The sequence below is a fragment of the Manis javanica genome, chromosome 4 (genome assembly GCF_040802235.1).
Source record: "Manis javanica isolate MJ-LG chromosome 4, MJ_LKY, whole genome shotgun sequence".
NCBI classification, from domain to species: Eukaryota; Metazoa; Chordata; class Mammalia; order Pholidota; family Manidae; genus Manis; species Manis javanica.
The window spans coordinates 28,683,503-28,705,103 of record NC_133159.1 but is presented as its reverse complement, the minus strand read 5'-3'; the positions used below and the strand labels follow the sequence as shown (position 1 = coordinate 28,705,103).

The following is a 21,601-nucleotide window of genomic DNA, read 5'->3' as shown; positions in this document are numbered from 1 at the left end:
TTTTCTCCATGCGCGGCTGGCATTTCTGAGGCTGTAATGCGTTTGTTCTGAGGTTTGACAGTTGAAACCCTTCACCAGTGCTAGTGAAAATAAAGCAAGCCTCTTCACCCTCTAGGATTTCAGCCAAGGAGTCCACTGGCACTTCTGAGACCTGAAGCAGTCCACCAGAGGGCGGTCCCCCGGTGTAAATGTCTGACGGGCAAGGATGATGTCTATAAAATGGAAAGTGTGTTTCTTTTGTACTATCTACTAGCAGTTTGGAACAGAAGCTATTTGGAATAAAACTATAAGAAGAAAATTCTAAGAATGTAGTGTACATGGTCTAGGCTTTAAAAATACAAAGGAAAAGTTACAGCAATCTGTGTTGTCCCTTGCTATCCCTGTCAGAAGCACCCAAGTCAGCCCAAGTGCTTTACTGCCAAGGAGTCAGGGAAGTAGCTCATATCCGTGAAGAGTTCTTTCCCCCCAAAATGACAGCACAGACAGGTCATCTTAGTGGGGTCTTAGGGTCCCTCAGGACACCTGGATCCGGGTTAAAGCTGTGACTTCAAATCTGAGATTAGAGTACATGGGGGCACTTTCAACTTGGTGGGCCACAGCTCTTGTCGGACTGCAGTTCTTCCAGGGAGCCTGGAAGCCCTGACCAGGATGGCTATCAGGCCGCAGCTCCACGAAGGAGAGTCCCTCTTGGGCATTCGGGACCGCTGAGCACTTGAGGCGTTCCAAGTGGAGATGCTAGTGCCTTCTCAGGGTGTTTCTTACCAGTTTTGAGTAATGGCAGTCACTCAGCTTGCCACCCAAGCCCACCTGGTCTGCCCTGAATTAAAGGTTTATGTTGTTAATGGAGTCTTCTGGGTCTACAAAATCAGGAGTCCTGAGCCTCCAAACTTGAGTTTAAGAGGAAACAGTAAAATGCATTTATGTACAGGCCGTACCCTGATCATTTATAATTAGAAGTGCATGTGAGTTTGAGCACCTCTCCAGTTCATTAAACTGAAGAGGTGTGTTGGGTCAGGTTATGGTTTCCTACAGAACAAGGTGAAGAGGTCGGGCAGGGGAGGAGCTGAGGTACAAACAACTCACAGTGGGTGCTGTGACTTGGTTTTGCAGCAAACCTTTATTTTCTCAAAGCCAGGGGTTTGACTTTACTGTTGCCTCACCCAGAAAGTATGGAAGTAAGGAGCAAGGGGTCCGTTTGACTTGGCAGGCAGGGTAAGATAATACAGTACAAACACAAAATTCTCAATGAGTTACTAGAACTACATTGGAGTGGGGATGAGAGGACATCAAATAAGGGAAAAAATGAGGCCAGAGAAGCCCAAGTTAAGGTACAAGATGAATTGTGGACCAGAAATAGGAACAGAAGCAGCTTCATTTGTCCAGAAATAAGTGATGGGAAAGCAGTTCACTCGAGACAGCAGGAAGAGGTGAATTCTGTCTTAACTATTTGAGTTGGCAAATACCAAGTTTGGCCACATACTGGGCTATACCATCTTATGCCCAACCAGGAGACTGGCTGCCAGACCTTAGGTGTTTTGTGACACTGGGGCAATGGTGTGACTTCTGACAAATACATATAGGTGGTGATCAGGGGAGGGTATGCCTTTTTCACTCAGGAAACTAGCTTTTATTATAAAGGGCTTAAGATGGGTTTGTGGTGCTTGCTGAGACCCATATGGAAATTATCACTTCTTTGGTGCAATAATGCCTTCCAGTTGGGCCTGAAAAACAAAAACAAACTCCATTAGTATTTGAAACTTGTAGCCTAACACAAATAGCTGAGAGGTGATAAAAGCCTCTGGGAAGAAGAATCCAAATGCTGCCACTCCAAATGGTTTTTTTCCTTCATTCCCAACTCCATATTTTCTGGATTAGTTGGTTTCTGGCTTGGCATACAGTCTTGCTACATTAGGAGAAACCAGAGCTGTCCTGGTTTCCATACAATAGCAGCTCAGCATATAATATAAAGCAGCGAAAAGGAAATTGAATAAAAGTTGTTGAAATAGTGGTTTTTCATGGCTCAGATTTCAGGCCTGAAATACTAAGTTAAACATTTGGCTCTCTGGTTTGGGATCCTGGGAGCTGTGCTGGGATGAGAGGTCTGGGAAACAATTATTTAGCCACTGAGACAACTTGACACCCAATTAGAGAAAATTGCTACCAGTGAGTAGGGAGCTGTATATCTTGTATGTAAAGCTCAAGACGCTTAGAGGAGTTATTTACTCTGCTCCTCTGGCAGCAAGTACAATAATTTACTATCATGGTGTGTGGACAGATCTTTAGGTTTATCCTGGGGACTGCAAGCACTGCTTTATTTGCAGTGCAGCTTTGAGCCAATAAAAATAACTCACTTCTAAAGAGTCCTTCATCCTGGGGATACAAGGTTGCTTGTATATATTAGAAAGATGCCAAGGTATTCTGCTTGGCTCTTGCTGCCAATATATAGCAGGAACTGAGGAACTCAGGTGTATGATAAAGGATTATGGCAGATAAGGGACACAGTTTCAGAGGCTGCTAGGTAAACAGACTGACATCTGGCTGTGAAGTTTCTAGTTTTTCTTTGTATTTCTTAAACTCAGCAACAAGAAAATCTATGTCATCCTCCACTAGCAATTAATACAAGCCCTTCTTTATGTCAGATGCCTGGCCTTGGTTTGTAGTGCCAAGTTGTAAGCTTTCTATGAGACCAGGGAGGTGAGGGAGATATATCCTGAGGCCCCTTCTGGCCAGGGCCATGGGAGACAGTCGCCAAATGTCGATAGACCAGGTATCTAGAACAGGGTTCTCAGACTTTCGCAAGCACCAGAATCACCTGGAGACCTTGGTAGACCAGACTGCTGGACCCCAACCCCACAGTTTTTGCTTCAGTAGCTCTGGGGTGGGCCCAGGCCATGAGGATGATGATGGTCTGGGCCTCCACCTTTCAGAACCCTTGGACCAGAGAGCCTCCCTCCCATCAGCTCAGCTGGATAAAAGTATACCACCAGCAAAAGGGCTTTGAGAAAAAACACCCACAGCTGAGTTCCTCTAACCACACACCTTCGAAATGGTTCTCTCTCAAAGGACTCCCCTGACCTCCCCAAATCAAGTGCCTCAGAGGGGGCTTCAGGTGGGAAAGCACTCAGTGAAAGCCTGCTGAGATTTTGCACATTCTAGGAATGCCCCCAAATAGCAGCTATGATGGGAAAGTTCCCCTTTTAGCTGTAAGCACCTTCCAGGATGGGCAACTTTTTTCCAAGGCAAAAAAACCCACTGGGGAGCCAGGCTGAGGTGTCATGGGGATTCAGAGCTAAGAGAGACCCTGTCCAGAGCCGGATGGATGGAGATCTGGGTGATGAACCCCTACACCCCCAAAAGTCAGCTTCCTTTACTCCATGACAGCACCCGTGGACAAGTGTTTAAGGTGGGAAAAGGAGCCAAGCGCTGGGACTGCGTGGCAGGGGACTGGGGCGGGGGCGGTGCCTCCTCCTGGGCCTGCATGTGGGTCACCTTCAGCTGCTGATTGGTCCGCTTTAGGAACTGAATTTCCTCGCTGTGCTTCTTCTCCTCCACCTGTCTCCTCTCACTCTCCCGCTTCTCGGTGGCCTCGCATTTCGCCTTCTGCTCATTCACTTGCCTCTCCAAATCTCTCTTTTCCGTTTCTAATTCTGCAATCTAAGGACAGAACCTCCAGTCATCCTGGGATGCACTAGGTGGACAGGATGGTGTGAATGCCTGGGTAGAAGGGACAGGGACAGCTGTCCAACCCAAGACATTACAGGGTTTGTACTGCCACCCAGTGGGAGGTCAGCATCTGGCATGGCACATCAAAGAGCAGACAACTGCCCTGACCAGGCTGGCCATGCCACTGAACCAAAGGGTCCCCACAAAAGATGGGAGAGCATCTCAGGAAGCCAGGACTTAGGGATGGAGGGGCAACCATGTGGCCCTGAGAGTGACGAGTCAGAGAGGGCCAATGGCTCGTGGTAAACCCCACTCACTTTCCTCTCCATGTCTGACTTCCCCTGTTCGGCCTGCAGCGCCTTCCTCATGCCAAACGCCACGCTGCTCTCATACAAGGTCTGGTAGGCAGCGATGGTCATGCGGATCTCGTCCCGGACTCGCAGCAGAAGCAGCCCCCTCTCTGCACAGTTGATGGTGACCTCACGGATCAGCTCATCTTCCAGGCACACACACAGCAAGGTCAGAGAAGGCAGGTGGGAGGGGAAGTGCACCATGTCTACTGCAAACCATCCTTCCTACTGGGAAGGGTACCAGGGCATGTCCTCAATTGGAGGCCAGTCTCAGGGAGGGGCCCTCAGTGGCCCCAGGAGGCTTGCCATGCAGCCACTACTCTGAACTTGCCACTAGGGAGTTCAGGCAGTCGGCAAGCCCAGAGCAGAGGGAGCCCGGAGACCCAGGTTGTTTGCAGCTAGGAGGCCCCTCTCTTCCATCATCAGGCAAACACTGAGTACTTTCCAAAGAAATCTGACTTTTCAATTTGAAGTGGTGGTTGCAAATAGCAGGTTCTAGAGCTTGCCCGTTTTCTCCATAAATGCTGACCTGAAGAGCAAACTATAACCATCCTCAGACTGAGGGAGTCAGCTAGCAGCTGCCTCAGGATGTGGAGGCAGTTTGCAAGTGAGGGTCCACACAGGAGATTGGGCTGGAGGACAGCCACTTGACACCAGCACTCGAGGAGAGAGAGGTTAAGTCCTTTGTGTCTGTTGGTCGACAACAAATTACTTTGAAATAATTTTCTGGACCAAGGGCCAAATGTTGATGGATGGCTATAAATACGGAACATTAATTTTTTCTGATTTAAAAGTAACACATGCTTATTACAGAAATCTTTGAAAAAACAAAGATTTAAAAAGGAAGTGCTCATCTTACTCCATCTGCTAAGAGGTGAGGAACCAGATTGTCAGGTTGAACAGAAAATGGGGGGCCTGGGAGGAGAAAGACTGAGAGGGAGAAGAGAGTGCATTTGGCAGTTTCTGGTGGGGTAGGTGGGGAGACGAGTTTCTAATTCCAGAATGGGGTGGGCTTCAGCCTGGGGATACTCAGGGCTAAGGTCTGTGCTAAGGGGGAAGGGCAGGAGGCAGTAGATTGTAGTGTATCCCACCCACCCCAGACCCCTCACCAAAACACTGTGAGTACAGCTCCCTGCGGACAGGGCAGATGCCTGTCTCCCTGGCCTGTCGCTGCTGTAGCTTTAAGTCCAGCTGCTCTTGGAGGTGCACCACGTCCATCCTAGTGCTGGGGGTGCTGGACACCTGCTGGATCCATAGCTGCGTGTCTTCCACCCACTCCCTGTGGCATAGACACAGCCAAGCTGAGTGACACTCATTAAGCAGAGAGGATTGTCAGGACATTAGAGATGGCCCTTTGAACTCACTGCCTGAGCAGGAGTGAGGGGCAGCTCTCTCACAGCCCGCCAGACTCCTCCATCATGCTCTCTTCCTGGGAGAGCTGTGCCAAAGCCACACCCAATAAGCCACTCGCACAGGGCCCCTACCTTGGGGCTGTGCAATCTCCACTCTCCCATAGCTGTCTGTGAAATCACCCATGTTCCAGATCTTACCCTTCTGTTATGCAGGTTTATGTCATTGTTGCTCAATCTTAACAGAAGGCCCAGTGGGAATTCCCCACTGACTTGTGGGGTGGGAGACACAGGGCACCATAAACCATGTGCCAGCCAGAAAGAGGTGAATGTGTGCATTGGGGACTGGGGAGGTTCTTGAAGGTTTGTGCCTATATAGGCTCCCATAGTAAACCTTGTGTCAGAGCCATGGCCAGGTTCTGGAATTAGGAGGAAGAAGCCTGAGGGCAGAATCAGCATGGGAGAGAGGACTTTCATGCATCGGTGGCAGGGAATCAACTGAAAAACCACCCCCCACCCCCTGTGCTTCTTTGGCTTCCATCTCAGAGGAGGTTGCTGTCTCGTCTCTTTTTTCATCATAGCCTTAAAAACTTTGATGTCAACTTATTATAGTAAAACAGTCATGAATAGATAGTAACTAAGGTGGATGCAGAAGAAAGAAGCAGGGCAAGAGGATTATGAAGAAGGGAGAAAGTGCTTGTTTAGAAGAATTCCCAAGAAAGGCCTTCTTGAGGAAATGACATTTGAACAGGACCTGAATAAAGAAAGGAAGGAACCCAGGTAGACAGACATCAGTGGATGGGTATCCTTGTGGTGAGAACAGCATTGTCAAGGCCCTGAGGTGGAAGAGTGATTGAAGTGTTTCAGAGCAAGAAGTAGTCCTGTGGCATGGGCACGATGAACAGGGAGAATAATAGGAGAGAAGATCGTTGGTATATCAGGGGCCAGGTCATGCCGGTCTTCCAGGTCATCATAAGGACTTTGGATTGTAGTCTTAGTGAGATGGGAAGCCGTTAAAGAGTTTCTGGCAGAAGTGAGCTGAGCTGACTTATGATTTTGGGGCTGAGTGGGGAACTCAGACTCTAGGGGCAAAGAGTGAGAGCAAGGTTTTCAGAGAAGAGGCCACTGCAGGTGACAAACAGTGACTACGAACAAAAAGGTGGAGGCAGAAGTGGTGAAAAGTGGTTGGATTTGTGATACAAATTTGAGGGTGGAACCAAAAGAATTTGATGAAGGATAGGACATGTGATGTGAGAGACCAACAGAAACAAGAGGTGGGCTGATCTCCTAATGGAAGGGAGAAGACTGGCGATGAGCAGGTTGGGAGAGGAAGAAACTGTGATTTCGTTCAGACATGTTGAGTTTGAGATGTCTATTAGACATCTTCATTAATATAATGAATAAGTAGTAGAATATATGAGTCTGGAGAGAAGACAAGGCTGAAAACACACTTTCGGGAGCCGTCAGCATACAGATGATATTTAAAGCCATGAGCCTGGATGAGAGCACTCAGGAAGTGAAGGTAGAGAAGAGGTCTCCCTCCACAATTACAGGACCCAGTCACTTGCAAGCTCTAAGAGCTCTGAGATGCTGGGAGAAAATCCCAGACAAAAAGAGAGACAGACTACCTATTACATTTTCAGGTTCTGGAATGCAAGAGCTTGAGCCTTCTTCCAACCACTGCTCCTAGTATATTTTTTACCTTGGGGGCAGGATAGCATTCAAGATTTCTTCTGCCTGCTTTGTAGAATCTGGGACACAGGAAGTTGTGGGGAGCTTGGTCTTTGGTGGCTGTGGAACTGGACCTGAGGGTCCAGGCTGCTGGGGGCTGACTTTCAGTGGTCGAGCCTGAGAAGGGACAAGTTAGAGCAGAAGGTGATTCAGGCACTCAGCTACACATCTCCTGGCCCTCTAGCTTGCTCTAGGCCTCCTACACACCCCTCTCCTGTCCCCAGCTCAATTTCCGCATCTGTCTTCTCAGCAGAAGTTATGTCTCAGAGCTGAAGGAAGCCATGAAGAGTCTCTGATTCCACTCCAACCCAATGCTTGTATCACTCCTACTGATGTTTCTGGCTGGCATGCTCAGGCCTCTGCTTTCACATCTCTAGTGATGGGGCAGTCACTACCAGATCTGTTCTGGGAATTGGCTACAAATTAAAAGAGCCCCATCCATTTCCCTGTGACTTCTTTCCTCATCCTAAATCTGCCCTGTTGGGTCATCCCAAATCTGGGCTTTTAGTACCACTCTCCCACCCTCCTTCCGGACCCAATTTCCTCTGCTCCCAGTCGCAGCAGCCTCTTCCCTCAAGGATTCCTGGTCCTCAACGAGGACATCTGCTTCTCCACTGAAGTTTCCGGGCTCCCCTGCCCCCCCAAGACCCATCCTTACTTTGGGGCTTCGCTTCTCAGTGTTCCGGCTCACCAACACCGGGGTATCGTACTTTAACAGAGAGTCCGTTGGGGGGATCATGGCAGTGGCGGGAGTGGTAGCCCAGGAGCTGCCCCTCCACTCTGGGCCTTGTTTGTCGTCACCATGGAAACCTCCTCTCCCAGCCTCAACGCCTGGGCGGGGCTTCGGAGTGGGGCGGGGCCACCAGCGCGCGCGTTTCTTTCCGCGCAGCCTTCAAGGAAATGCTCCTTCTTTGCTCGTCAAGCCTCCTGCTCACCGGGTCGCCCTGGTACCCTTACAAGCAGGGAAAACGGGTTCGAGTCCCTGCGCTGCTTCTGGCTCGCAATTTTCGTGAGGTGGCAGATCACTTTCCCTGACTATTTTGTCGCCTGCAAAAAGCTGACTCTTCAGTGAAGGGTCGGGGATTTCCAGAGGAAAGCATCTGGAGTTCCCAGGTTTTAAAAAATATTTAATTTTAATTAAATGGAGAATTGACAACAGAAAGTTCAAGAATAGGGGAAAAATAATGATTTGTCCAGGGGCTACAATCTGTGTTTGTATTTCCTCCTCTTCTTTCCTTCGTTTTTCCAAACGTAAATGTAATCATAGTTTGCGCACAATTTTATGTCCTGCTTCTCTTGTTTAACAAGTCAGAGTGTTTTCCATTTGTCATATGCATTTGCGAATGGCGAAATAACATCCGTCAATTGGCTAAACAGGTTCCTACGCCGGTCATATAGGTTGCCTCCGTGTTTAGTAATTACTAATACCGTGGCCACAGTCTTCAGAGGCACTTTTTTCCAGAAGTTTGTTTTTGAAATTAAAACTCCCGCCAGCCGAGCCGAGGTACTACAGTCCCGCCTTCTACGGATTACCGGTCACGTGTTTAGCCTCTACGCCGCAAGTGTTTCTGGGAAGCGGAAGTCCAGAGGTCAAGCCCGTCATTTCCTTTAGCGGGAGAGCAACCGACCTCTCTTTCCTTCACTCAGCAGATATCTTAGCATGAAGGAGGTGAAGAGCGAGCGGGAGCGGGGGAGCAGGCGAAGGCACCGCGACGGTGACATGGTGGCGGCGGCGGCGGTAGTGGTGAAGCAGGAGCGCCTCAGCCCGGAAGCCGCCCCTCCTCCCCACCGCCGCCCGGACTCCTCCGGCGGTAGCCCGTCCCCGCCGGCCAGCGAGCCGGGCCGCCCTGGTCACCGCGGGAATCGTGCCCGAGGAGGTAGCCGGTAAGTGAGAAGTATCCCGGGATAGACCTTGGGTTGGGTTCATTGAGAAAGGAGGACAGGGCTAGCGTCAGAAACACATCTTGAATGCTGAGTATAGTAGCTTGGACTTAATCCTAAAACGGTGGAAATGCCCGGGTCGTGCTTATGTTAAAGACTCTTTACTTTGGTACCTGTCACTTGCGTTATTGCTGGGCGTTAAGCGCCTAATGCCTAAGGGATTCCCTCTCCCCGACCCCACGCTTCATCTCTGTGTGCCCCTAGCACTGCGCCTAGTCTGGCCCGACGGTTAGCAGTGATGGTTTAAGTTTAAGTTTGAAGATTTTCCTATCTGCCTGCAAATGAAGTGCAGGCATTGTCTTGCCAAGTATCTGTCCCCTAAAGTTTCCACATTAAGGGCCTGCGGCTTTCCACCTGATAGAAATTCTAGAAAGAAAAATTGGATCTTGCTAGACTGGTTCATTTTTTCATGCAACATAGTTTTGCTGAGTACCTATTATGTACTAAAGACTACTGTAGGTACTGGGGCCTCAAGGGTGGACGAGATAGATGGTCTTTACCCTCAGGAAATTGACATGGTCTTGCTCAGAGACAAAGTAACAAATAAGTAGCTTCAGTGAGTAACAATAATGTGATAGAGATCGAAAGGAAGTGGGAGAAGCCTCTCCGAAAAAGTGCCATTTGAGCTAAGACCTGAAGGATAGGAATAATCCAGCCTTGTAGAGATCCAGTCAGAAAAACACCTGCAAAGAACCTGAAGTGGGATTAACTGTGACTGTTCTAGAAATAGAGGGGGAAAAAATCTAGTGTAGTCATCACGGAGAGTGGTAGGAATGAAGAGGTAGAGGGAGAAAATAGAGCTGGAGGACTTGCTGGCAGATTGAGTGTGACTGTGAGGGGAGGAATGTGGTAAGGAAAAAGGAATCAAGGGTGACTTTTAGGTTTTTGGCTTGAGGAACAATGTGGATGGTGGTGCCAGTTACTAAGATAGGAAGACTGAGAAAGAAAAGGTTTTCAAAGGGTTGGGAGTCAAGAGTTGTGTTACCTAAGTGAGAAGGCCCAGTAAGCAGTTGTGTATGTGGGTCTGGAACTTGAGGGAGATGGCAGGGCTAGGAGAGTGAAGCTCCTAATTCCTTTAGAATGAAAAGCAGAGACCTTCACAACTGTGGTGTTTGTGTTAGCAGGTAAGCTAATATTTGAAGCTAATTTATATGGGGGAAGGGAAATTGAGATAAAATCCTATGTGTACCATGCTCTGAAAAGGTCCCCAGCCAAAAAGAAAATCAAGTCCTCAGGGAGAAGAAGCAAGTCTCCTCGGAGTAAGAGAAGCCGAAGTCCTCACCACTCAGCAATCAAAGTGAAACAGGTAAGTGGATTGAGATGTTTTGATACGGGGTCCAAATTTAGAGCCTCTTCCTTTCATAAGCAGAGTTCACCTGTACCTGCAATGGGCTTTTCTAAAAACTGGGTGTGCTTTTTTTCTGCTTGTTTTGTTAAACATTTTATTTTGAGGTAATTGTTGAGTCACATGTGGTTGTAAAAAATAACACAGAGGTATACTCTTTACCCTGTTTATCCCAGTGATAACATCTGACAGAATTATAGTACAATATCATAACCAGAATATTGACATCAGTAGATACAAAACATTTCTATCACCACGAGTCCCTCATGTTGTTCTTTTATAGTCATACTCACTTCCCTCCCTCTCTTACCCCTCAATTCCTACAAAATTCTGCATTTCTATAATTTTGTCATTTCAGTAGTGTTATATAAATGGAATCATATGGAATGAACCTTTATGGGTTGCCTTTTTCCACTCAGCAAAATTCTTTGGAGACTCATTCAGGTTGTTGCATCGATCAGTAATTGATCCTCTTTCATTGCAAAGTGATTTTCAGTGGTTTGATATAACTATTTGCCCATTATAGAACACCTGGATTGTTTCCACTTTTTGGCTGTCACACATGGGGCTACTATATAAATATTTGTGTACAGGTTTTTGTGTGAGCATAAGTTTTCATTTCCCTGGAATAAATGCCCATTAGTACAGTTGCTGGGTCGCATGGTAGTTGCATATTTAATTATTTTAAGCAGTTGCCAAACTGTTTTCCAAAGTGGCTGTTATTAGTTTGTTAGGTCTTCCATAACAAAATACTACAGATTGGATGCCTTTAACAACGGAAATTAATTTTCTCACAGTTCTGGAGGCTAGAAGTCCAAGATCAAGGTGTTAGCACATGGTTTCTCCTGTGTCTTTCCTTGCAAATGGCTATCTTCTGGGCTGTGCCCTCACATGGCCTTTCCTTTGTGTGCTCATATCCCTGGTGTTTCTTCCTCCTTTTATAAGGACACTAGTCATAGGGACCTCACCCGCATTTTAACAAAATCACTGCTTTAAAGACCTTAATCTCAAAAGAAAAAAAAGTTACATTCTAAAGTATAGACATTGGGATTTCAACATAAGAGTTTTGGGGGACAGTTCAGTCCACAGCAGTGGCTGTATCATTTACAGTCCCACCTGCAGTGTATGAGTGATCCAATTGCTTAGCATCCTCATTAATACTTGGTACTGACCCTGTTGTTTGTTTTAGCCATTCTAATAGATACTCTGCTGTGACTTTAGTATACTCTGCGTTTCCCTGATAGCTAAAATGTTAAACGTCTTCCCGTGTGCTTATTTGCCATCTGTGTATCCTCTCAGATGAAATGTCTCTATATGTCTTTTGCCTATTTTCAAGTTGGAATATTTGCTTTTTTACTGTCTGAAGAGTTCTTTGTATATTCTAGATACTAGGCCTTCTTGAGTATGTAGCTTGCAAGGATTTTCTTCTATGTGTAGCTTGTCTTTCCATTCTCTTAACAGGGTTTTTCTCAGAGAAAAGTTTTAGATTTTGATGAAGTCAAGCTTACCCATTTTTCTCTTTATGGATTCTCAATCCATAAACCCCTCCTGGGTTCCAAAAATATGCTTTTTCCTGAATATTTTACATTTACATCCATTTACATTTGTTTGAGTTTGTTTTAATAAAAGAGATGAGCCTTAAGTCAAGGTTCATATTTTTGCCTGTGAATGTTCACTTGCTGTGCCACCATTTATTGAAAAGTCTATCCTTCTTTGTATTGCTTTTGCTTCTTATCAAAAATCAGTTGACTGACTGTGTGTGGGTTTATTTCTGAGTTCTCTGTTCTGTTCCTTTGATCTATCATACTGCTAATACCATACAGTCTTGACTACTGCTGCTATATACTTAGTCTTAAAATTGGATAGAGGATTCCTCTCACTTCTTTTTAAAAATTGTTTTAGCTATACAAGTTCTTTTGTCTTTCCATGTAAATTTTAGAACAATCTTGTCTATATCTATAAAAAATCTTGCTGGGATTTTGATGGGAATTGCATTAAGCCTGTATTTTGGGGAGAATTGGTTTTTTTATTATATTGAGTCTTCCAGTTCATGAACACTGTATATGTCTCCATTTATTTAGATCTTTGATTACTTTCATCCATGTTTGTAGTTTTCAGCATACAAGTCCTATACATGTTTTGTTAGATTTACTTGAGTATTTTTTGAGTGATTTTAAGTGATATTTTAAATTTCAGTGTCCACAAGTTCATTGTTAGTATATTGAAATATAATTGATTCGTGTATGTTTATCTTATATTCTGTGATCTCACTGAACTCAACTTAGTTATTATAGGAGTTTTTTTTTTCTAAAGATTGCTGGGGATTTTCTACATAGATGATTATATATTCAAATAGGGACAGTTTTATTTCTTCCATTACAATCTGTCTGCATTTTCTTTCCTTCTTTGTTGCACTAGCTAGGGCTTCCAGCACTACGGTGAGTAAGAGGAACGGGAGCAGACCCCCTTGCCTTACCTTCAGTCTTGAGGGACAGTCAGTCTTTTTAAAGAAACTGTGTTACAAAATCAAGTAGAGACACTGACGTTAAGACAATGGATTTTCCTGTGAATTTGAGAGACAGGGCCAACTTTCTACCACCTTAAAGATATAAAGCCAGACAGTCTTGGGCGTCTACTGTTTGAGCTAAATAGGCGTTGCTTTGGCTGTCGAGTAATTCAGCCACTGGAGCCACAACACCCAGACTGAGCCTCTGAAACCACTTTAGTTTGTTTTGTTTTTGTTTTAATATATAGCTTGCAGCCCTTTACCTGTGGCTTCTAAATCAGCATTTTACAGTAAATCCTGGGGCTTTTGGCATGCAACTTCTCTGTGACTGTTGTTATTTTGAAGTGTCTAGTTTGTTTATCTATGTTAACTTCCCTCCTGACCCCAAATTGTCTCTATAAAAGCTTATTTATGTGTATTCATTGGCCAGAAGCTTGGAAATGGCTTTCAAGCAAAAAGCCTGGACAGGTAGTTGAAACTAAGTGACTTTTACATGGATATTAACTTAATCAGAAATGTATACAGCCTCTGGCTTAAGTATGGCTGTGCTCACAGGTATCCTCTTCTCTACCCTAAACCACCATTTAAAAAATGAATTTATTAATTGCATACTCATTATAGTAACACAGAAATAAAAAATTAAAAAGTGAGAGTGCCGTATATGTAGTGTATGGTTACTCTTCTCACTATCCCCCAAATCGTACCCCCCAACAAAAAAATAACCTCACTCCCTAAAGGTAACCATCTCAACAATTTGATATTTATACTTCAAGACTCTATTATACTTATGTTCTCTTCTTTTCCTTTATTTTTGGTATGCATCTGTCCGCATGTGTGTTCCATGCAAAGTTTTTAATTAAAAAGGAACCACAGTTGTACATTCGGAACCAACATAAGATTGTACATCAATGATACTTCAATTAAAAAAAAACTGCCTTAAGAAAAAAGGAACTATGTTATATATACTGTCCTACCTATCAATAATTGAGGGTATAAGTTGAAATCTTAGTTATTTTATATTATCTCGTCATGTAATTTGTCATAATCTCTTTTATTTCTACTAGTTTTGCCTGGTATACAGTTCTTGAAAATGAAAATGGAAAAATAGTTGGTCATTGGATTTAGCAAGTGGAGGTCATTGGTGACCATAACCAATGAAGTGACAACAATTCTGGTTTGGCCAGAAGAGTACAACAGAATGGCATTAGGGGCAGGGGACTTGAATGTATATGCAAGGGAGTGATGTCACTGCTTGAAATCACTTGAGTTTAAGTGATTTCACTGCTTGAAATCACTTGGTTATCACTTAAATTTAAGTTAGGATGGGAAGAGGGGCCATCAAGAGCATGAGGGACTGTGCAAAGGTAGAATGATCAGAAGATGGGGATAAGGATTTTTAGAGTTGGGTAAATGTGAGCTGGAAAGGTGGCCAGAAAGAGGGTTGCTTGAGATTGAAATTGTAGAGAGGTTGTAGTTCTTGGCATTGAAAAGTTCTCTGTGTAATCATGGGAGTGAATGGCTGAAGTGAAAGAGGAGACAGATAACACCACTGGGAGCGAGGAATTCAAACAACTGGGAGGCCAGCATGTTGGAAGGGGCACCTGGGTGTCACTGAAATCATCAGGAGTGATGTTGGAGAGAACGAGTTGAGTTACAAGTAAAACTGGCAAGCTGTGAGGGGAGGAGATGATCCAGGGTTAGTAGATGACAGCAACAATGAGAGTAATGGGTGATAATGCTCTTAAGTGAGATTCAGAGCTGGGATTTTTTAGGGAGAAGACAAGGGTTGGAGAATGTTCTAGGATTGGCAGTGACAAGCAAGGAGGATTCCTGCCTGATGTCTGGGCTCCGAGATGGTGGGGTTGGAGGGTCTGTGGGAAAAATAGCTACTGTTTGAGAGAGCTGCAGGAGGCAGGGTGCTCAGGGCAGAGTGGGGCTTCCGTTAGAGTGAAAAAGAAGGGAACTATCAGAAAATGTTGAGAATGTAGATTTCTCTGAGCTCTTGCATACATAGTCTGTGTGGCCACAAGGGAACATATCCACCACCAATAACCTTATTTCTGTGGAACATTCTGCTCTGAGTGCCAAAGTCCAAATCACAAGTGACTTTTTTGAATGCAGCTTGTTCATTGATTGTGGGCTGCCTTTAATTTACTGAATCTGTTCCAATTTCAGGAACGTGAGGATCATCCCAGGAGAGGACGGGAGGATCGGCAGCACCGGGAACCTTCAGGACAGGAACACAGGCGAGCTAGGAACAGTGACCACGACAGGCACAGGGGCCATTCCCACCAGAGGAGAACCTCTACTGAGAGGCCTGGGAGTGGGCAGGCTCAGGGACGGGACCGAGACATTCAGACCCTGCAAACTCAGGAAGCAGAGCGCGAGTTTTATAATGCCCGACGGCGGGAGCACCGCCAGAAGAATGAAGTTAGTGCCAGTGGTAATGAGTCTCAGGAGGTGGTTCCTCGACCTGGTGGCAACAGTAAAGACAAAGAGGTGCCCGTTAAGGAAAAGCCAAGCTTTGAACTTTCTGGGGCACTTCTTGAGGACACCAACACCTTCCGGGGTGTAGTCATCAAATATAGTGAGCCCCCAGAAGCACGTATCCCCAAAAAGCGGTGGCGTCTCTACCCCTTTAAAAATGATGAGGTGCTTCCAGTCATGTACATCCATCGGCAGAGCGCTTACCTCCTGGGTCGACACCGTCGCATCGCAGACATTCCAATTGATCATCCCTCTTGTTCAAAGCAGCATGCAGTCTTTCAGTATCGGTAAGTATGCATTGGTGGAAATAAACTGAAGTGTGAGCAGAAGTTGAATGTCTCAGGATTACCCAGATTTGTGTACGTGTGTATGCAGAAGAATCCTATACCCTTCGTAGCTAATGTTAGTCTTAAGGAGTAGTGTTAATCTAACTGCCCCTTGAATAATTGCTTCCCGTTGTGTAAGAGCATTTGACTTGGTGTCAGAAATCCAAATCTTGAATCCTGCTGCTGCCACCTACTAGGTGTATGACCTGGAGCAAGCCATTCTCTGGGCTTGTTTCTACCTTCCTCATAGGGCTATTAACGAGGGCTAAATGGAATTACAACTTGCTCCCAATTTCCAGACTCAAGGCCATGCCTTCCTCTTGATTTCCTGAAGTTTGAACTTGAACTGTGTTAAAGCCAAGTTGTGTACATCATCTCAGCTATGTTGGGAAAGAACCAGATGATCTGAGGCAGGATTTTGCTTACAGGTTTCTCTCTCTTATCTGTTAGGCTTGTGGAATACACCCGTGCTGATGGGACAGTTGGCCGCAGGGTGAGGCCCTACATCATTGACCTTGGCTCAGGCAATGGAACATTCTTGAACAACAAGCGCATTGAACCACAGAGATACTATGAACTGAAGGAAAAGGATGTATTGAAATTTGGGTTCAGCAGCAGAGAGTATGTTTTGCTTCATGAGTCCTCTGACACCTCTGAAGTAGAAAGGAAAGAAGATGAGGATGACGAGGAGGAGGAGGAAGTATCTGACAGCTAGCAAACTAAGGAACAACCCAAACTCTTGAGAGACCGTTTCTTTTTTTGAAGGCTTTGGGATTGACTCAAAGAGCACCATGGTGCTCTCTCTAATGCCTCTGATTGCCTTAAGTCTTTCCTCTGTTGCTGACCGCCTTATGGTACAGTGTAAGAAAACTGACTTATGTTTGTTTGAACTTTCTTCTGTGGCACATCAGCCATATGCCTGTGGGCACTTGTTTGAGAACAGTCTCACCAACACATCGTGTTTTAGTGGAAGCATGTGGCTTTAGTTGGTGCTTTCAGAACTGCTGCCTAGAAAACTATAAACCCTTAGTCAGAGGGGAGCTGTGGCTTGTCCTCTTTGTACAGTTACTTTATTTATATTGTTAAGCTTTGTGGACCAGGTGTGATTTTGTTTTGGGGGCAAACCCCTGAGCAGAGAATCTTACTAAGCTTTGGTTATCACCAGAACAGCCTCCAGTACATACCAAAGCTTTGACCTGGTTGAGCTCTTGAGTCATAGAAATTGATTTTGCACTTCGTTTTTTGGGGGTGGGAATTTACCATCTGACCTCATATGGACTGTTGGACTTAGGCAGATGCATTATGGAGCCTGCTTAAGCATGTGACTGTACAAGAAGATCATGGCCACTGCTAGTGGGTGCTGATTTATTATGAGAGGTTGAAAATGGGTCATGGATCTGTTCCTGTGAGGGAATACTGATTTTTCCATGGAGCGTGTACATAACAATTTTGATGATCTTACCTGTTCTTCAACTTCGTGTTTTTATTCAAATGTTACCTCTTTTCTTCCTTTTTTGAGAAACACACTGTTGTTATGTAGCAGGGTCCTTGCTTTATTCTAACATCGTGTATACATCTAAAGGAGGAGGTTGTGTAGTTTATATGTTTGATCTTTTTAAAAAACATTCAGAGAGGCTCTACCGTCCCAAGGCTGGAAAGCATTGGAATTGCCCTGTTTCCTAATTTTTCACCGGAGGAGGAATATGTGTAAGTAGAGAAATGCTAACTACTTACATATATTATTTGTGTGTGTGTACATATATATATATAAAGTTGTATGTGAAAGAGTAGCATACTGATTTTCATATGAGAATGTTTTGTGATGTAAATGTAATGCTACATTATAGGCAAAGGCCTCCTGCATTTGAAGAGCAGGTTTTCATTTATATGTATTTTGGGGATAAAAAATAATAAAATTTGTAAATATAGCTCCATTTTGAAGGGTAATTACTTTCCTAGCATAGGGGACTTCGTGTTCATAGATCTGTTTGCTGCTAAAGGAATCTTTTATCATTATTTTTGAGGTAAAAGAAGGTAGTTGTGGAGGGTGTCACAGGGATGAGACAAGCATATAGTGAAGGTAAGACCCAACACTGGTACTGGCCTCAAGGCCTTCAGATTCTGGCTAGTGAGTATCAGTCTGTTGAAGCAGCAGTGTCTTTTGAATTGGCAATGAAGGGATTTCCCTTCCCAGAATAGTCAGAGTTGGGGCAGAAACACATAGTAGTCCTAAAACCAGTTTATCCCATTTCTTAGTATTTCACCCGCAGGTAGTGGTGGTGGCTGGGATGGGGGGGAAGAGACAATACAACTCAGTTGGTGCTGCTGCTCATATTCCTCTGGTTGAAACAAACATAGATTGTCATCTTTACCATTGTGTTTCCATTAAGGTCTCATGTATCCATGAGCGCTCAGTGCTGTGTTGACTAGCATCAGAAGGGCCAGCTGAACCCCTTAAAGAGTGAACACTTACTAAGGTCAGTCAGATGAAGAGTTAGAGGAAGGGAAGCTCTAACAGTGTAAGAGCAGTTAGCATTCATGCCCCCCAGCTGTGTTCTACGCTCACTGCTTATAGCTGCTATTTCCCTAATTTTAATATGTGCTACATATTGCATATTACATATATGCATGTCTAAAAGGTAGGTTTTGTTTTGATAATTTTTCTCTTCAACCAAATTAATGGCTTTTTCTTTCTGGGATTGGACACTAATCTGGCATATCCTGCAGGGCCTCCTTGTTCCATTTGTGCTGCTATTACTGCTTTGGTAGCTTTGGGCTTTGCTTCAGACACCATCTAGGTGGGCACTGTGATAGATGACCACTTCGCCTATATTTTTCAATACACGGTCCTAATTGTGTAGTAAACTTTTGCTTTAGTGGGGGAATACCTTCTTGCGTTAAGAGAATCTTCATGCCAAACATCTGGGAAGGTGTTTCCCTTCCACCCCACTTTTTTTTTTTTAAAGAAGAGACACCCATCTCCAAAGCTAGTATTTATCATTTGAAGTTGACATTATCCTAAAGCTTACTTCTTGAATTAATTCATTGTTTAGAAACTCATGTTCGTGTCTTACCTATTTGCACCTTCATTCTCCACCTTTTCTGCGCTGTGGCTGGCTTGTTGCAGATCATTGCTGTCAAGATACAGCTATGCGCAAAACAGCCCTTTGCTTTTGAGTCCCTCCTCCAGTCCACTAGAGGTCTACAGTTCTTTGGAGGTGTGAGACAGAATCTTCACATTTCCCCTGGTCGTCTAGTTCTCTCATTCTAACATGGACCAAGGACAGCTTAGTAAGTGAAACTAGTAGCATAACTTTCAAATACTTTTATTGGATCTCAGTGATAAGTGAAAGCAGAGTATCAATTCAGGTAACCAAAGGGTTGGCTTTAAATTTTGTCTTCTGTTGAGTATGCCAATATACAATGTAGCTTGGTTCTAAAAGACTTTTATTTCAGGTTGATTATCATTGGTATGATGCACAGGTTATATTAACATCCTTCCCTTTGTGGAAACTAGTTGTGGTTATGAAGAATGAAATCATAATCATGCTAAGGAGAAGCCTAAGTGTGACACACACACAGCACCTCTGCCATGCCTGCCTGTGAGATGATATTCTGAGCCCATGGTGTTCCTGAGTATGTGAGTATAATCAAGGGGAAAAGCTACTTGATTTAAATTAAAGCTTTGGAATTTAAAGCTTAATTTGGGCTCTTGGTTAAAGTTTCCATTTATCAAATGGAAACAGTTGAAAAAGACAGTTGATTTGTTCACGTGTACTCTAATGTTGAAATGAATCCAATCAGTGGTTCCGTAAGTTTATCATGCTAACACTTGGTTTTAGGACTGTGAATTAGAAACAGGGAGTAGTAATTGGAGGTGGGCTGCACCTGTGTAATAGATGGCATTTGAGGTGTGCGTTAGAGAAAAGGTTGATTTTGAGCCAAGAGTAAAGGAGGACACTGTTTCAAACTGAGCAGTCCAGGGGACAGAAGGACTGGAATGGAGTATGTGGAAAGGATCCTAGGAAATTAAGTGATTTACCTGAAGTCTGATAGCAAGGCAGTGGTACAGCTAGGATGAGAAGCCATGTCAGTCCTGGTTTAGTGGTCTTTCCTCTAGACTGTTCCTTCCCACCTCCCTGGCATAGCTTACTGGAGAGATTTGAGGAGAGAAAAGACAGCTGGTTCATTAGGCTGCCTGATTCATAGTGGGTTCAAAGGAATCTCACTGGGTGATTTTCAGGGGTAGGAGAGTGGCTCAGGCAAATCTTACCTCACCAAGTCACCGAACTGCAAGGAAGTCATCGTGTTGATTTATAAAAATAGACAAATATTCAATAATCAGGTGCCTGAGAGGCACCAAGAATCAAGACCTCAATAATAAAACTGGTCAATACTTAGGAGCATTTTCTATGTACAAGGCATAGTTCTAAGTGCTTTACATGAGCATTAATGTACACATAACATTTCATCATCATAACCCCATGATTATTGTTACATTTTGCAGATGCAAAATGAGGCACAGAGAGGTTGTTCCATAGTGGTAGGTAGGACCTAGATCCAAACCCCCTCAGTCTGATTCCAGATGCTACACTTTTAACCACTGTGTTATACTACCTCTTAACAGTCGTGAGTTGTACAAGGTCTGGCCCTCACGCAGCAATACAATCAGCAGCTACAGATAATGCTGGATAGTTGAAACATGGGGGATTGTGGCTGCACAGAGAAATAGGATTTAATAAAGCAGTGGGAATCAGGGGAGAATAAGCAATTAGCCAGAAGAGACCAGCTGGGATGATAAAGAGAGGAATATTTCTAGACAGAAATTTACATTTAGAAATGCCTGAGATAGTAAACTAATGAGGTTTTAGAAGCACTTGAAGTTCAATAGGGGAAAGAAGGTGAGTGAGACTTCTGGTTTCCCATAATAATGGACTGCTATTTTTCTAACTCTCCTGCTGAAAATAGCCAAAACTTCTAGATAAAATATAAGCAACATTTCTTAAAGCATCTAAGAACTGAAAAATCTGTAAAAAAGTTACCAGGCTAAAAGTGAAGGTAAACAAGAATCCAGTGAGAAATGGAGCATAGATGCCTAGAAACCACATTTGATCTAAAGGGAAACCCATATTTGATTGTAGTAAATCAGAACTCACCCTATGTTGAATGGGACAGAAAAAAAAAACCCAGGGCCCAAAATAATAGGTAGATTAATAGAAGATGTTTCCCACAAAAAGCTGGCATGCCAAAGGGCTATACTTTTCGGGATAAAAGAGTGGATCAGAAATAGAATTCTCAGGGATTTGCAGCCTAGAAGCTCAGGAAAACAAGCCTTGAACTTTTTTAGATGACCTTGTACTGTAAGTGCTTCCAGGTGTCTGATAGAAATAAATTACTCTTGAAGGGACTTATTATCTCCCCTCCAGTTTTTTCCACTTTTTTTTCTGCAATGACAAAATTATTTTTTTTAAAAGCACACAAGAAAAGGCACTATAGTGAGAACCAACAGAAATAACAGATTAATAAGAACTGATTCTCAAAAACCAGATACTTGAATTGTAAGATGCTATAAAATGTTCATGGTTACTGTTTTCAAAGAAATAAATTACAAACTTGAAAATTCCCACTGAACAAGAAATGGCAACAAGTGAAATCGGAGTTATTTAAAAAGACCCCCAACTAGAACTTGTAGAAATGAAAAATACAGTAACTGTAAACTCATCAATGGATGACTTTAACACTTTAACAGAAGCTTCAGGGAGAATTTGTGAACTGGAAGATAGGTCAAAAGCAATTAGCCTTGCACATAAATTTAACAATTTAAATGAAAGAGATCAATTTCTCAAAAATCATAAACTACCAAAATTCAATGTATATTAGATTGTCTGAATAGTTCTATAGCT

The 21,601-nt window shown here is 44.0% G+C and overlaps 2 protein-coding genes across 2 annotated transcripts; one reads left to right on the top strand and one right to left on the bottom strand.

Annotated features, from left to right (window-relative positions):
• Nucleotides 1–102: 102 nt before the first annotated feature.
• Nucleotides 103–7,915, bottom strand: DNALI1 (dynein axonemal light intermediate chain 1). Its single transcript, XM_017658521.3, has 6 exons — nt 7,752–7,915; nt 7,065–7,210; nt 5,123–5,292; nt 3,981–4,159; nt 3,490–3,654; nt 103–1,721 (listed from the first exon to the last, which is right to left on the bottom strand). The coding sequence occupies exons 1-6, from the start codon at nt 7,830–7,832 to the stop codon at nt 1,686–1,688; spliced, it is 777 nt and encodes a 258-aa protein (XP_017514010.2). The 5' UTR covers nt 7,833–7,915; the 3' UTR covers nt 103–1,685.
• Nucleotides 7,916–8,667: 752 nt separating this feature from the next.
• On the top strand, nt 8,668–17,626 carry SNIP1 (Smad nuclear interacting protein 1). Its single transcript, XM_017658519.3, has 4 exons — nt 8,668–8,977; nt 10,238–10,340; nt 15,061–15,659; nt 16,149–17,626. Exons 1-4 carry the CDS (start codon nt 8,754–8,756, stop codon nt 16,411–16,413), a joined length of 1,191 nt encoding a protein of 396 aa, XP_017514008.2. The 5' UTR covers nt 8,668–8,753; the 3' UTR covers nt 16,414–17,626.
• The last annotated feature ends 3,975 nt before the right edge of the window (nt 17,627–21,601 follow it).